Source organism: Bolinopsis microptera, chromosome 10, assembly GCF_026151205.1.
Source record: "Bolinopsis microptera isolate Bmic1 chromosome 10, MBARI_Bmic_1.0, whole genome shotgun sequence".
Taxonomy (NCBI): domain Eukaryota; kingdom Metazoa; phylum Ctenophora; class Tentaculata; order Lobata; family Bolinopsidae; genus Bolinopsis; species Bolinopsis microptera.
This window is the reverse complement of record NC_087081.1, coordinates 16,290,166-16,304,766: the sequence shown is the minus strand read 5'-3', so window position 1 is coordinate 16,304,766 and position 14,601 is coordinate 16,290,166. Positions and strand designations below refer to the sequence as shown.

At 35.9% G+C, this 14,601-nt stretch overlaps 2 protein-coding genes across 4 annotated transcripts in view; both read left to right on the top strand.

The window, feature by feature from the left end:
* Positions 1 to 3,559: 3,559 nt before the first annotated feature.
* LOC134822093 (mitogen-activated protein kinase kinase kinase kinase 3-like) overlaps positions 3,560 to 14,601 on the top strand; it is a 24,165-nt gene continuing 13,123 nt past the window's right edge. Inside the window, exons 1-10 of one of the 2 annotated variants that reach the window (XM_063832971.1) lie at positions 3,560 to 3,780; positions 3,939 to 4,025; positions 4,291 to 4,393; positions 5,317 to 5,444; positions 12,085 to 12,200; positions 12,478 to 12,548; positions 12,685 to 12,808; positions 13,203 to 13,353; positions 13,609 to 13,741; positions 14,200 to 14,355. In XM_063832971.1, the coding sequence (XP_063689041.1) occupies positions 3,658 to 3,780; positions 3,939 to 4,025; positions 4,291 to 4,393; positions 5,317 to 5,444; positions 12,085 to 12,200; positions 12,478 to 12,548; positions 12,685 to 12,808; positions 13,203 to 13,353; positions 13,609 to 13,741; positions 14,200 to 14,355 (1,192 nt within the window). In that variant the 5' untranslated portion in view covers positions 3,560 to 3,657. The remainder of the gene's footprint in view (positions 3,781 to 3,938; positions 4,026 to 4,290; positions 4,394 to 5,316; positions 5,445 to 12,084; positions 12,201 to 12,477; positions 12,549 to 12,684; positions 12,809 to 13,202; positions 13,354 to 13,608; positions 13,742 to 14,199; positions 14,356 to 14,601) is intronic. The other variant, XM_063832969.1, reaches the window with a different exon arrangement.
* Positions 4,464 to 14,601, top strand: part of LOC134822094 (zinc finger matrin-type protein 2-like) — a 27,436-nt gene continuing 17,298 nt past the window's right edge. For both annotated transcript variants that reach the window (XM_063832974.1, XM_063832973.1), the window contains exon 1: positions 4,464 to 4,490. The gene's annotated coding sequence lies outside the window, so the exon portion shown is untranslated. The remainder of the gene's footprint in view (positions 4,491 to 14,601) is intronic.

Here is a 14,601-nt window from a genome sequence, read left to right as displayed (position 1 = left end):
ATGCAATGGCTGATGTGACGAAATTTACATTTCTTGCCCCTATTTTGAAGAATCATACCTCAATTAGTATATAATGTTACTTTATCACCATCACTATGTCGATAAATTAGTTATTTTGCCAACACGGAGCAAATAAAGTTATAATATTTTTTTTGTGACGAAATTTACAAATTTTTACCCTGTTCAGGTGTTGAAATTTATCCAATGTTAACATATCACTGCCATATAATAATTTATATGACCGGCGTATGGTTGAAATATTGTTAATTGATTCATAGTACGTAATATAGGGTGTTTAAGTTGGTATACTAATATTTACTCAATTTCACACATGTTGAGATATCATACAAATTTATGTGACTAAATTTACCTATTTCTGCCTTCTGTATTTGTATTTGCCTATAACAATGAAATATGTGAACAATTCCAAACACATTCAGCTCACAAAATAATGCTAGACTATTCGGCATTTCTTGTCAGGATGTCATAAACATCCCTCATATAAATTTCTTAAATGTGTGACGGAGTTTACATGGTGCTACCATTTAAGGAAAAAAGTCGCTAAATATGTAGATAATAGTCATATACAGCTATTCTATGAATTGGAAATTCGAAAATTTGGTCAAACACGGCAACAAGGGGTCCATATAAACTCCGTCACGTTTTTATAGTGTGACAAAGTTTACAACTCACTGCCGGCCGCATTTAAGCGATATCTTATCGTCTGATAAAGATATCGTTATGCGACAAAGTTTATCTAGAGGATGAAACGATTATCTTAGGGTTAGAGGGTTTATATAGTTTCATAGTGTGACACATTTTACATCATCGTGCCATTCAGTAGGGTCACTAATATTTACCAATATCCTCAAACTTCAATGAACGTGTCCTTATACGCTTCTGAAGAGCTTTACCTTCTTTGATGAGGCCCTTGATGTCCCCCTTTTCCCAAAGTTTGAGGCGATCTTCAAGATGTCTGACATGGTCCTTTGTTTTAGATCGTTTGGAGGGTTTTTGAAGGAGCAGGGCTGGCATAACCATACGTGCAGTCATGGCCACATTTTGAAGGGGGGAGTTATTAACATAATAGTTGATGACTTTAGAAGTCCCTTTCACATAGGCTTTACCTTGAGCACCAGAAGGAACCTTGAACAGGTTTTTCTTCCACTTGATTATTTCATCATAGGCATTGCCAAATGTCTCTTTAATAAAAGGTCCCTTGAGCAAACCCCATGTTGCGGGTGTTGAGTCAGCTGTCTTCATAAAACTTGGGAAGCCAGGGAAAGCCTCTTTACCATAACAAGAGGAACAGTACCAATATCATTACATATATGGCACACCTTAGTAGCAGATAATGAGGTTGACATATTTCAATATCATAATTAATAATATGCGCGATTACGGATCTTGCGAAAAGGAAGACAAGCAACACGTCAAATGTTTACTTTATAAATTTCATTGGAGTGACTTGAAAAATCCACTTAATTATGAAATGTAAATAAAAATAATAATGAAAACTTATAGATTATAGTTAAGTGGTACAACAACTTAAGTGGTACAACAACTTAAAATGCACAGGTGTGCCACGAAAACAAGTCAGGATACAAAGAAACCTGAAAAGCAATCCCCATTTAGGTTCCAAATCATTTAGGTTCCAAATTTTCCACATTTTTTGATGTAAGGGTATTTCATACCCCAGCCCCCTCCAATGCAAGCAAATCGATCCCAGCGATGTACCAGTCCCATGAAAATGAGAAAAAGCGATGTTACAACGCAAGGGTCGGGTTCTTGAAGTGGAGAAAGGAAGCTTCACACCTTTAGTTTTCTCGACTTCTGGTGGAATGGGTGGTGAAGCTGAAAGACTGGTTAAGAAGCTGGCCAGTAAGATGGAGTACCACACTGTACTGTGCCATATTCTAATTCTTCAATATCTTCAGCAACACTACCGTGCTTAGCTGCATTACAATTAATTTAAGATCATCAGCAAATAACTTAATCTTATTTTTTACAAGGTCAGGCAAATCATTTATATACAGAATGAATAGGAGAGGGCCTAGAACTGACCCCTGAGGAACACCAGATAAAACATGTTTAACCTCGGACCATTGTCCTTCTACACAAACCCTCATAGTCCTGTCTGTCAGAAAATCTTTAATAACATCTAAAACATTTCCTTTGACACCAAAGCCTTCTAATTTAGACAATAGTCTAAAGTGGGGGACTGTGTCGAACGCCTTACTAAAATCAAAGTATAGAAGATCAACCGGGGCACCTTCGTCTAAAATGTCAAGAATATCATCAAATGTCTCTAAAAGATTAGATAAACACGATTTACCCTTAACAAATCCATGCTGATGCTTCGAAATTCGATGTTCTAGAAAATTTAATACATGTGCTCTCACCAACTTTTCATACACTTTGCACAAAATACAAGTTAATGAAACTGGTCTATAAGGGGTCATTCACATATTACGTAATCAATATTTTAGCAATTTTTACCCCCGGCCCCCTCCCCCCTTCCGTAATCAACCGTAATCAAGACCCAACCCCCCCCCCCCCTCCTGACAGCAATATTACGTAATCATGGCCTGACCCCCCCCCCCCCCCCCCCCCTTGACTTTTTTCCTAGAAAACACTTTTCTCTACGTTTCATGCTACCCTGATCATGCTATCAGTATCATGATGAGCCGAAATCATTGCTATGATATCCGGCCAAGCACCTTCTAAACTACTTCCTATAATAGCCGGATATTCGATCAATTTCTAAATTGTATCACTATCAGAGTGAAATTGAGTGGAATTTGAATTAAAATATTGTCAAACTGTTATTATTCTAGAGGGTAAAAAAGAAAATTTTGATTACGTAATCAACGACCGAAACCCCCCCCCCCCCCTGTAATCAACCGTAAGCATTTGGAAACCCCCCCTCCCCCCTCGGCTGATTACGTAATATGTGAACGACCCCTAATTTAAGGGGTCCGATTAAATACCCTTTTTAAATAATGCTAGAACAGATGCAGATTTCCACACTGCAGGTAAAGATCCTGTATCTGAACACTTTTGAAATAATTTAGTTACTGCTTCAACAAAATTGTTGTCATAACCAAAAATTAAAGTTACCACTTGCTGCTTTCATTTTTTGTTGCCATATTGTTACCTTGGAGACTTTTTTCAAATTTTTTGGCGTTCTTCCTTAAATCATAATTAAACTAGAAAACCCGTGGTCACAGGTGACAGGGAGAAAGCTAATAGTATTTTTTGTTAATAAGTTTAAATCGCGTCAAAAAATATCCGTCACAACCAAAGATACAGCCGATTTAAATGTTGCTTGTACTTAACACAGCGTAATATCAACAAAACCGATCAAAATGACGTTAAAACAATCATTGCACGTGCATGTGCGCGCGTGTAATAACTCAAATACCCTCGTTACCGTGGTAACTACGCAAGTTCATATTTCTCATCAAATTTGCACGTGGGCGGTCGTACGTACATACATCAGAAATAATTCTTTGAATTATAGTAGAGATTACAATTATACCCTGTTTTAACTTTCACTTTTCACCACCAATATCCCCATAACTTAGTATGGTCACAAGATGTAGCATATTATATTCAAGACATTAGATGAGAAGTACTATTTATTGATAACAGAAGATGTCGAAATGCCCCATGCCAAATGCCATCAACACCAATCTTAAGTATTCCAAAAAGAACCCCCAGCAGGACATAGAGCTCCTGAAAAAGATTGGGAGTGGAACATATGGAGAAGTGTACCAAGTAAGCTGACAACTTTAATTTAAATCTAATAGAAATACATTTCACAGCTATATTAACTTCACCTTCCTTTCTTAATATCTATTATAATTCAGAGATGTTTTCGAGAAATAGTTAGTTGTGTAGTACGCAAGTCCACATTTAATGATAACTCTCACTAGGCTCGCTACATTGATGGAGGGGCAGAGACAGCAGTTAAAATTGTAAAGATAGATGCTGGAGACGACTGGGCAGCAATTCAGCAAGAGGTGAACTTTATTATAAAACTTTATTCAAATAAATAAATTGTATAAACAAATTAAAAATCTGATAAGTAATCTACTAAAACTAAAATAACTTTCTCCACTTAGGAGTTAGGTATGTCTTGGGCTTTAACAACAATATTAACTCTTACTGTATTTACCACAAATGTTTTTAAATGTCTATTTAATCAAGCCGAATTTAGCCAAATTTAGAAAGTCCAAACATGCACTAATTTATTATTTACTTTGGTTTTTACTGTTATCTTGGCAGGTTATCATCCTCCAAGAATGCAAACACCCAAACATTGTGGCCTACATGGGCAGTTACCTCAGTAAGGATAGACTCTGGATCACTATGGAATACTGCAGTGGAGGTAAGTTATTAATCTTTATATAATCTGGTGTATTCGTGTAGTGTTATTAAAACTATTTTAATACTTTAAACACTACTATATAACAAATAATTTGAGAATATGAGTATGACGTAGAAATGTCGATACGTTATTCAGCTATTTATTTCCATTAGAATCTGTCTTCACTGAGTCTATTCAGAAACAATCAGAAATTTGAATAAAAGAACAATCTTTATGTACTTATCAAATATCGGTATTTGTATGCTCATAAAGATGATTTCTCAATAATTTATACTTAATATTAATGATGGACTTACAATCGTCAATCATGTCATTGAAAACTCCTTCTGGTACAGTTATACAATGTATACAATTATATACTGAGTAGTACGAGAAGTACTAAAACACCATTATACGAACATAGTGAAGCACTTGTAGTGACATAATGTATACTTAAATATAACACATAATATGGTAGCATGTGAGAGAGTACCCACAGATAAGAACAATGTACTTATTGTGATAAACAATAATATTATCGTGTCACATTCCACCGGTATACCTCTTTAAAAGAATTGTCTGAAGTGTTAAGTTAGTCGGCTATTAACACCGTTACATAGTAGAAATATGTGCGAATATATGTGTAACTTGCACTTGATCTGTGTGGAAGATCTAGATCATTACTCGAAATTATCTACTCACATTCTAATGTTATCTCTCTTCCTCGCACAGCGTTAAGAAGTTTAACACTTGTGACAGATAACAAGTATCAAGTATAAGTTTTTACTCAGCTCAATTACTTCGTTCCAGACATTTGCTCACTTTATTGTAACTCCTCGCTACCAACTATTCTAAAGTAAATTAACTTTTCATCACAATTTCCGCCTCATTTCAGGCCACTTTTTGAAAAAAAAAGCTGCTCCTTCATAAAACTATTCTGTCAGGTAGTGTGCAGGACCTGTACCGAGTTAACGGACCTTTAAAAGAAGATCAGATCGCGTTCATGAGCAGAGAAACCCTGAAAGGGTTGTCTTATCTCCACATGAGGAACACTGTACACAGGGACATTAAGGTATGTACCATTAAAGGGTCACAACGATACACCTAGAATGCCATGAGCTTTTAACCAGTTGTTTGGTTCGTTAAATGGTATCATTTAGTGAAATTCCGAACACTCTAGCTCACTCACACTCCAAGTTAGGGGCTGATCTAATTACGGCCTAGGGGTAAGCTTGTGACGTAGATATTTCCATAGCAGTAAGAATGATGCGTGTGAATTGGTATTTGTTATTTGGACAGTCCTTGTTCACGTTTTGTTTTTGTTACACGATGTGTCCGATGTGTACAACTGATACACCCGAATGTACTTACTTCTTGAGTAAGAATTATAATAGTTTATATTAAATATATAAGGCAATTAATTGACAGTTAGTGTAACAGTAAGTATAAGATAATGGGGAAAGATACTATTGTTTTATATTTATATAGACAGTTCATGACATGTGGAAATTCGATATTTTTTGCAGATCTCATCGGATTTTTAACTCTTAAAAGGCCTTAGTTTCTGCGTTTATATTAACATAGGAAATAATATTTAAATTGACATATGGAAATAAATCTATATATTAAAATACATCAACTTAAATCCTCATAAAAAATTCCGACGCTACAAATGCTTTGTATTTTCCGTCGTCTGACGGGTATAGAGATCAAATCTTCATAATAGCACATGCTGGAAGGACATATCTCCAATTTTTCCCGATGAACCGTAGTTCGCACATGTTCAAAAAGTTTCTGTAGGCTGCATAACGGACTCCTTCCGGTTTTATGTTCCCTTCTTTTTCGACGGGAATACTTTTCTGCATCATATCGAAAGAGCACATTTGTAGCATCTTTCGGTTTCTGATTCCAGCTGAGAAAAGTTCGCAATCTGTAACACATGAAACTTTTTCAATATCCAATATAATTTCGCTGATATGCGTACTTTCTTGGCAGCAATAACATTCTCCGTGCCCAATACAGCACAATTACCACACTTGCACCAAGAACCTATATCGACTAGTCTAAGGTTGAATTCTTCCTTTTTCACTTCTTCATCTTCATCTGTGTCGCAAGATGCATATATCCATTGGTGCTGAGTTCTGCATCATCCTCATGATCACTTACTTGAATTTTAGGATCAAAACTGATGTCTTGTAAAACTCTTTGATCAGATACCTCTGTTAATGTTTTTAGCAACCATTCCTCATCAGTTGTAACATCATTTTCTGTTCCCAGGATTTACAGCCAAGTACTGCACCTATTCAATAATGCATTGTACAACAAACGAAATTGTAGATTGTTGTGTCATCCAAAGAGGTCAATTTACAGGTGAACTTGAAAAGCAGGCTTGTCAGCTGCTGCTCGATATTCTAGTCAACGAGATCAAGTTGGATATTGGTGATTTTGTGACAGACAGACATAAGGGTATTGGAGCTATGATGAAGAACGTGTTCCCCGCAATATTTCACGCATTATATGATGTATGGCACATGGGAAAGAACCTCCTCAAAAAGCTGACAGCATGTGCAAAGAAACACCCTAAAGTTGGATTGTGGACCCGCTCAATAATTCGACACTTTTGGTGGTGTTGTCAGAATTGTAAAGGTAATGCCGATCTCCTCTTAGAAATGTATTATTCCTCGCTGTTCCATCTTCTTAACATACATAATTGGGGAAGAAGAACAGTGGTTCACAAGCAGCCCAGCCTAATGCGTGTTGGTTCACGACCCTATCCTTCTAAACCAAAAACGGTGAAGCAATGCTTCCACCCTCAACTATTGGTAAGAGAAGACAGGGCAACTCAGTGGTTCAGTATTGGGGATGGTGATTCCAAAGCGGTATTCAAAGTGATAACTGCTACCGGGTTCAGCAATGACTGCAAAAAATGCTGTAAGTTTGTGCATACTGGAAAGTTGGAAAGCTTCCGAAATCAACAGGATTCGGCATGACGACCACAATAATCCTCACAATGCTGACAGCAATTCAGAACAATTGTTACCTCGACCCTAATAACAAGCTGAAAATGTATTCTGTCCGCCAGTGGTCACGGGCAAATAAGCAGCACTTTCTTAAAGAAAGGAGCATTTTCGACAATGTCTCATTTAAGAAGAGAATCCTTGAAGAAATATTTGAAAATATCAAGAATAACAGCATCATTAAACTAGACGTATCATCATATATCAGAGCTCCAATTCCTAAAACGTTTCATTGTCAAACTGCGCCATCAAAAGAAGTACTACTTACTAAGAAAAATTCCCGCATGTCATGAACTGTCTATACAAATATAAACAATAGTATCTTTCCCCATTATCTTATACTTACTGTTACACTAACTGTCAATTAATTGCCTTATATATTTAATATAAACTATTATAATTCTTACTCAAGAAGTAAGTACATTCGGGTGTATCAGTTGTACACATCGGACACATCGTGTAACAAAAACAAAACGTGAACAAGGACTGTCCAAATAACAAATACCAATTCACACGCCTCATTCTTACTGCTATGGAAATATCTACGTCACAAGCTTACCCCTAGGCCGTAATTAGATCAGCCCCTAACTTGGAGTGTGAGTGAGCTAGAATGTTCGGAATTTCACTCATTAAATAGTAACACGGTGATCTCCGTATGTGGCGGTAACAATTGGTAATTAATGGAAATGAAATCTCTGTCGTTGTGACCCTTTAATTAAATTGTTGTGTATTTAATTTCTAGTTTATTATCAGTTAAACTTATTTTTCGTCTGACAGTAATATGTAGAGTGATCATGATATTAACGGTGATATGAACTATTGAACATAACACACTGTACCTGTGATCTGTGCTGAAAGACGCCCAAATCCCACACAGCTATGTGTAGAGCCTAGTGTGGGCGACATGACTTTTCTATCTGCAGTGCCATATTTGTTCGATCAGACAATTAATGACACTGGTAAATATTATACTTAACTTTAACCAATGACAACAGTCACTGTATAACATAATATTATAGCATCTGCTACTTCGGCCCATTAGCTGCTACACGTTAATTTATTGGTAAATTATACGATCAACTCACAGAGGAATATTGCCAAGTTGAGTACCAAAACTATTTCAGAATATAAGAATCTCAGTGAGGGGATCAGTATTGAGTATTTTAGTTGTTAATTAAGGGGGCAGGGAGGGGGGGTCTTCATGCCCCTTAAGGGGGTAGGGAGGGGGGTTCTTCATGCCCCCATAAGATACTTGATAACGGGACTTAACTTTGTAACTAGGTAAACATAGAACAGTAGAACGTGGAGAGGTTTGAGATTACAGAACTGTGGTAGTAGTAGTAGTAGTAGAACTGTGGTTTTAAATAAGTTATTATCTAGTTAAAAGAGGCTGGTTTAAGAAACAAGTACATTTTATTAGCAATAAGGACCACATTTTATACACATAATGCTGAATAGAATGAACTTGTGCTACTTATATAACATGAGTGTATTATAATTTATACACTCGAATGCATTCAATGCATTTATTATCTTTGTACATTTATTATCTTTGTATTATAATGTATATAATATATATACATATATATAGTAGATTGTTGTTACAAAGATAATATATGTACATGTTTTTTTTGAACATTTAATAATTCCTGTCACTGGAGTACAAACCAGTGTAGTGTGTAGTGTAGTTATGTGTGTTATGTGTGAAGTAGGAAGTAGAAAATGTAGAAAAGTAGAAATTAGGATGCTACACTGATCTTCTCAACTGGAATAATCGTCTCACTGCTACATTCCACAAGTATTCTGTAATTTGAGTACTGTAAATTACTCTGTGTTACACTGGTGCAGAATGAACCTGTTAGCCTAACCTTACGCAATGTTTTATACGCACTACACTAAACTACACTACATTACATTACATTACATTACATTACACTACACTAAACTACACTAAACTACATTACACTACACCACACTACACCACATTACACTACACACTACACCACATTACACTACACTACACTACACTACACTACACTACACTACACTACACTACACACATTACATTACATTACATTACACTACACTACACTACACTACACTGCACTACACACTATAGAGTATAGACCCACCTACCTAGTACTTAATGTTAATCACAGTGTATATTATTACCTAACTCTTGCTAACTATATCTAGTGTTATATCTAGTGTAGTATTATATCTAGTGTGTGTTATATCTAGTGTAGTGTGTGTTATATCTAGTGTAGTATTATAGTGTAGTGTGTGTTATATCTAGTGTAGTGTGTGTTATATCTAGTGTAGTGTGTGTTATATCTAGTGTAGTGTGTGTTATATCTAGTGTAGTGTGTGTTATATCTAGTGTAGTATTATATCTAGTGTGTGTTATATCTAGTGTAGTGTGTGTTATATCTAGTGTAGTATTATAGTGTAGTGTGTGTTATATCTAGTGTAGTGTGTGTTATATCTAGTGTAGTGTGTGTTATATCTAGTGTATAGTGTGATATAGCTGGTTTGTTATTGTAACTAAGTTTCAATGTGTAAGCTGAGTAGTGCACGTGTGTTATTTTATGTAATCACCTTAATGTACGATATCTAATCTTAATCAGTGTTATACATATGTATATTGTATATCATATGATTATTGATTATGGTTATACCTTTAAATTGGTAAGAGATAAAGATACTGATGGGTTTATGGCTTAGTAGAGTTAAGGTCTGAGGTCAGATAATTTTAGTGCATTAGGTCGTGTAAAATATTTACTGAACACTTTCGAATCAGATTTGTTGTTTGTTTGTTTATAGAACCCGTCCCCAATCTCGTATTGGAAAATGACTAAACTCAGGTCTGAGTGTGAATACGGGTGGTACCTGCAAGAGTGTTCATTAAGCATTTAGAGTTCTGTAAAACTGCAGTTACAATTGTGCTAGAGTATTTTTAGTATATACGATTGGTATCAGAAATATATCCCTACATGCTTCCAAAATTTGTAAAGCCGTAGTACATACATATCACATTACACCAGAGCCTACACAGTGCAATCTCCTCCAGTCTATCTGCGCCGCGTATATTTGTATAAGCACACGGCGCAGACTGGAAAAAACCACACTCTGGTGGTTCCAGTGCAATGCTACATGTACGTACTACGGCTTCATCTCCAATTTTCTGCACAATGTACTGGAATGTTTTGAAGGAAAAGAAAGAACAAAAAAAGTGATATATATAAATAAAATCAGCGATTTAATGTTAGCCTTGGGACAGTAACTTTAATTCCCTGGTTTCTAAAATCAGCTTTTTAAAAAAATAATAATAAAGTATGTAACGTCGATACCAAACCGATTATTGAGCGATAATAACTGAGTAGTTGATTCCTGGGTTGCAGAGTCATTCAGATGTTCCAGTCTTCGAATGTGGTTCTTGTTCAGTTCTTGACCAGAAGTGTCTAATGAAGTAAGTCAGACAAGCAAACTCTTCCTTAAATGCTCATATAAGTCGTCTCAATCCCAGAAATTATGAATGATGACCCAGTGTAAAAGTGCAGAAATCGGCCGAAAATAACAAATACTAAAAACAGTTAAAAAGTGAAAGGATTCAAACACAAGGAAAATTAATAACTTAGAGCGTAATAAGGAATATCTCCAAACGGAGTTTTCTGAGAGGGTGAGAGGTTCTTTAATTAGAGCTAATGATTAAATGAGACCCACTAAAGGTACTAAATTAACCGGACTGCTAGCAAGGAATCGAGAGTGGGAATAAAACTAAAAGCGGAATAAATTTCAAAAAAAAAAAAAAAAAAAAAAAAAAAAAAAAAAAAAAAAAAAAAATAAATTATCAAAAAAAAAAAAAAAAAAAAAAAAAAAAAAAAAAATCAAAAAAAAAAAAAAAAAAAAAAAAAAAAAAAAAAAAAATCAAAAAAAAAAAAAAAAAAAAAACAAAAAAAAAGAAAAAAAAATAAAAAAAAAAAAAAAAAAAAAAAAAAAAAATAAAAAATAAAAAAAAAAAAATAAAAAAAAAAAAAAAAAAAAAAAGAAAAAAAAAAAAAATCAGATTTGTTTAGGTTAGAGTCTAAAAAGATGGATATCTTTGTTAAGGATTATATCTGGAGTATTTCGAAAGTATTTTGGAGATAGGCGGACTGTAAATGTTTAACATGGGACGCGCAAGGCAGCTGCGCGAACTTCACCTTCATCACATGGCTCTGACACTATGATTATTACTTATCAGAGAAGCATTTTAAAAACTATCACTCACTTGCTCCAATGCTGTAGTCTTTTTAAGACTCCGAAACTTTATCAAGGCCATGAATACTCATCTTCTCAAAATGTGTACTCCAATAGTGTTTCCAGTAAATCATGTTACACTTGATAAGCAAGGATGTGATTTAGGTTTCTTATTAATCAGAGTATAAGATTGAACGAGCTATGAGCTATCTCATCGCTAATAACCTGCCTCTTACTTCTGATCCTTCTTTCTTCTCTTACTCTCTCTATTTCTATTTTCACTGAATATACCACACTAAATGTACAAGTTGGGTTTGTAACTTGTAACAAATAAGTTAACCTGTAGTACTACACATGGTACAATTTAGAGTAGGTTAGTTTGCCCTGTTACTAACCATTTGTAACTATGCACACTGTTTGTAACTACGTGCTCCTTCACAAATAACTCTTTCTCAGGGAGCCAACATCCTGTTGACTGTATCAGGAGCTGTGAAGCTCGCAGATTTCGGTATTTCAGCAACCATTACTGAAACACTCGGCAAGAGGAAATCCTTCATCGGGACACCCTACTGGTTCGTGCTTAGTAATAGTAGATAATATATACTGCTGTGCTTATGTAATTATTAGACTGTTATCTGTTTTTGTACGAACCTTAAGTTGGGACACTTTTATTCGGACCGAATTATTTCATAATTTGTAAGATCCTCTACAAAAGTATGTATGACTATTCTCATTATAACCAATGTGGTACTGTACTATTACCACTATTACCACTATTACCACTATTAAACTTTAATATTACCAATATTACCACTACTAAACTGTACTATTACCACTATTACCACTCAGGATGGCCCCAGAGGTGGCTGCAGTGGAGACTAAGGGAGGATATGATCACATGTGTGATATCTGGGCAGTAGGTCTACATCTCACTATAATATAGAAATACAATAATATAATTAGTATAACATGCTTGATATTCCAGTTAACTCAAGTATTGTGTTCAGTGTTGTCTGAAACTGATTCACAGTTTAAATAACCAAGTATAAAACCCAGGTATAACAGCAATAGAGTGTGCGGAGATGCAACCTCCCTTCTACGATATGCACCCTATGAAGATGTTATACATGATGACCAAATCTAGCTACAGATCTCCCACTCTCAAACAGAAAAGCAAATGGTTTGAAACTTGTAACTGTTACTTTCTGATAGCATTATCTATTTTTTATTTCCCATATTTGGGGTATAACAAAGATTCGGTCCACGTTTTTTGAATTTACTACGCTTTGCATAATATCGACCGAATTTATCAAGTTTGCGAAGAATTGAAGAGTCGCACACTCGTTCACTTGGAAGCCCTGTCCTGTGACAGCGTCTTATCATTTTATTGAGATAACTTTTAAAACACAGAATTGTGACGCCAATTTAAGTCTACAAAACACTCACAACCTTAATTAACTAATTGATATTTAATTAACGCTCACAACCTTAATTAACTAATTGATACTTAATTAACGCTCACAACCTTAATTAACTAATTGATATCTAATCAGTTAATTAACGCTCCTCCACAGGACACAGAAATTCCACGCGTTCCTCAAAGACTCGCTAACAAAGAACGCTAAAAGGAGACCTACAGCCGACAAGCTGTTGTTCCACCCCTTCGTCTCTCAGTTCCTTGTTAGTGACACTCTTAAGTCACTTATCCAAGGTACTCAGGCCCAGGTAACTACTCTAGTTTATATATATATATTATATATATATACATAATATATTAATTATAATCTCCCACTCATTATTGGTATTGTTCTATTTTTGACTATTCCCTCAAACGATTCGTCTGCTCACCTATTTCAAGTGTTTCACTTGTTTGAAATGCTCCTGCTAGTCACTTTAACACTTTTCTGAGGAACCAAGCAACAACTAATCATCAATTAATTAATTAAAATTAATTAATTAATTAAATGTTTGTCTGTGTAGATAGAGCCAGAACAGCCAGAAGAGGAGCCCGAACCACCAGCCCCTGAACCAGCTAAACCATCAGCCCCCAAAAGGATAGCCAGTAGGAAGAACGTTAAGAAGAAGACTCCACAGGACCGACCCGAGAGTATAAGTAAGTTAATTGGTTAATTAGTTAATTAGTTAATTAGTTAATTGGTTTAGTAGTTAATTGGTTACTAACCAATTCCCTCGAGTTTAACTGTATAGTTCTATAGTTGACTTGTTATCACACTGTTAACTAGTTGATCAGAACAGCTCCTAGATTATCTACTCCCTGCTCTGATTGTTTCCAGCCATTATCAGTGCACGGGTGGCAGGAGCCATTATCCTAATCTAGTGGATTAGATCAGCGCCCTTTACTGCTATCTAATAGCACGTACATACTACATACTGGAATGTAATTCTAGATTCAGTCTTACAGGGGAAGGTTAGGTAGGACAAATAACGAACATTACCTGTTTTAACTAATTAACACATTATTGCGCTACACTATTATTTAATCTAATAATCAAACATCTAATATTCTAACTCACAGCTAACCCTGATAACTCACAGCTAACTCTATCTCAGTTGATCAAGTGCCGATCCCACAAGCTCCTCCACGTACCTCCTCCCAAGTGAGCACTACAAAAGACGCGCAGCAGCCCGGAAGTGAACCTGACGAGAACAATATCTACGATGATCCGTGGCATTCAATAGACATGCTCAAACCTCCACCTCCTCCAAGTATGTAGTTTGTAGCCCCCCCCCCCCCCAACCTCCACCTCCTCCAAGTATGTAGTTTGTAGCCCCCCCCCCCAACCTCCACCTCCTCCAAGTATGTAGTTTGTAGCCCCCCCCCCCCCCCCAACCTCCACCTCCTCCAAGTATGTAGTTTGTAGCCCCCCACCCCCCCCCCCCCCCCCACAAGTAGACCCAACAGTTATACACTCTGCAGAACATTAGAACTACAACCCGATCTCTTGAGATGAC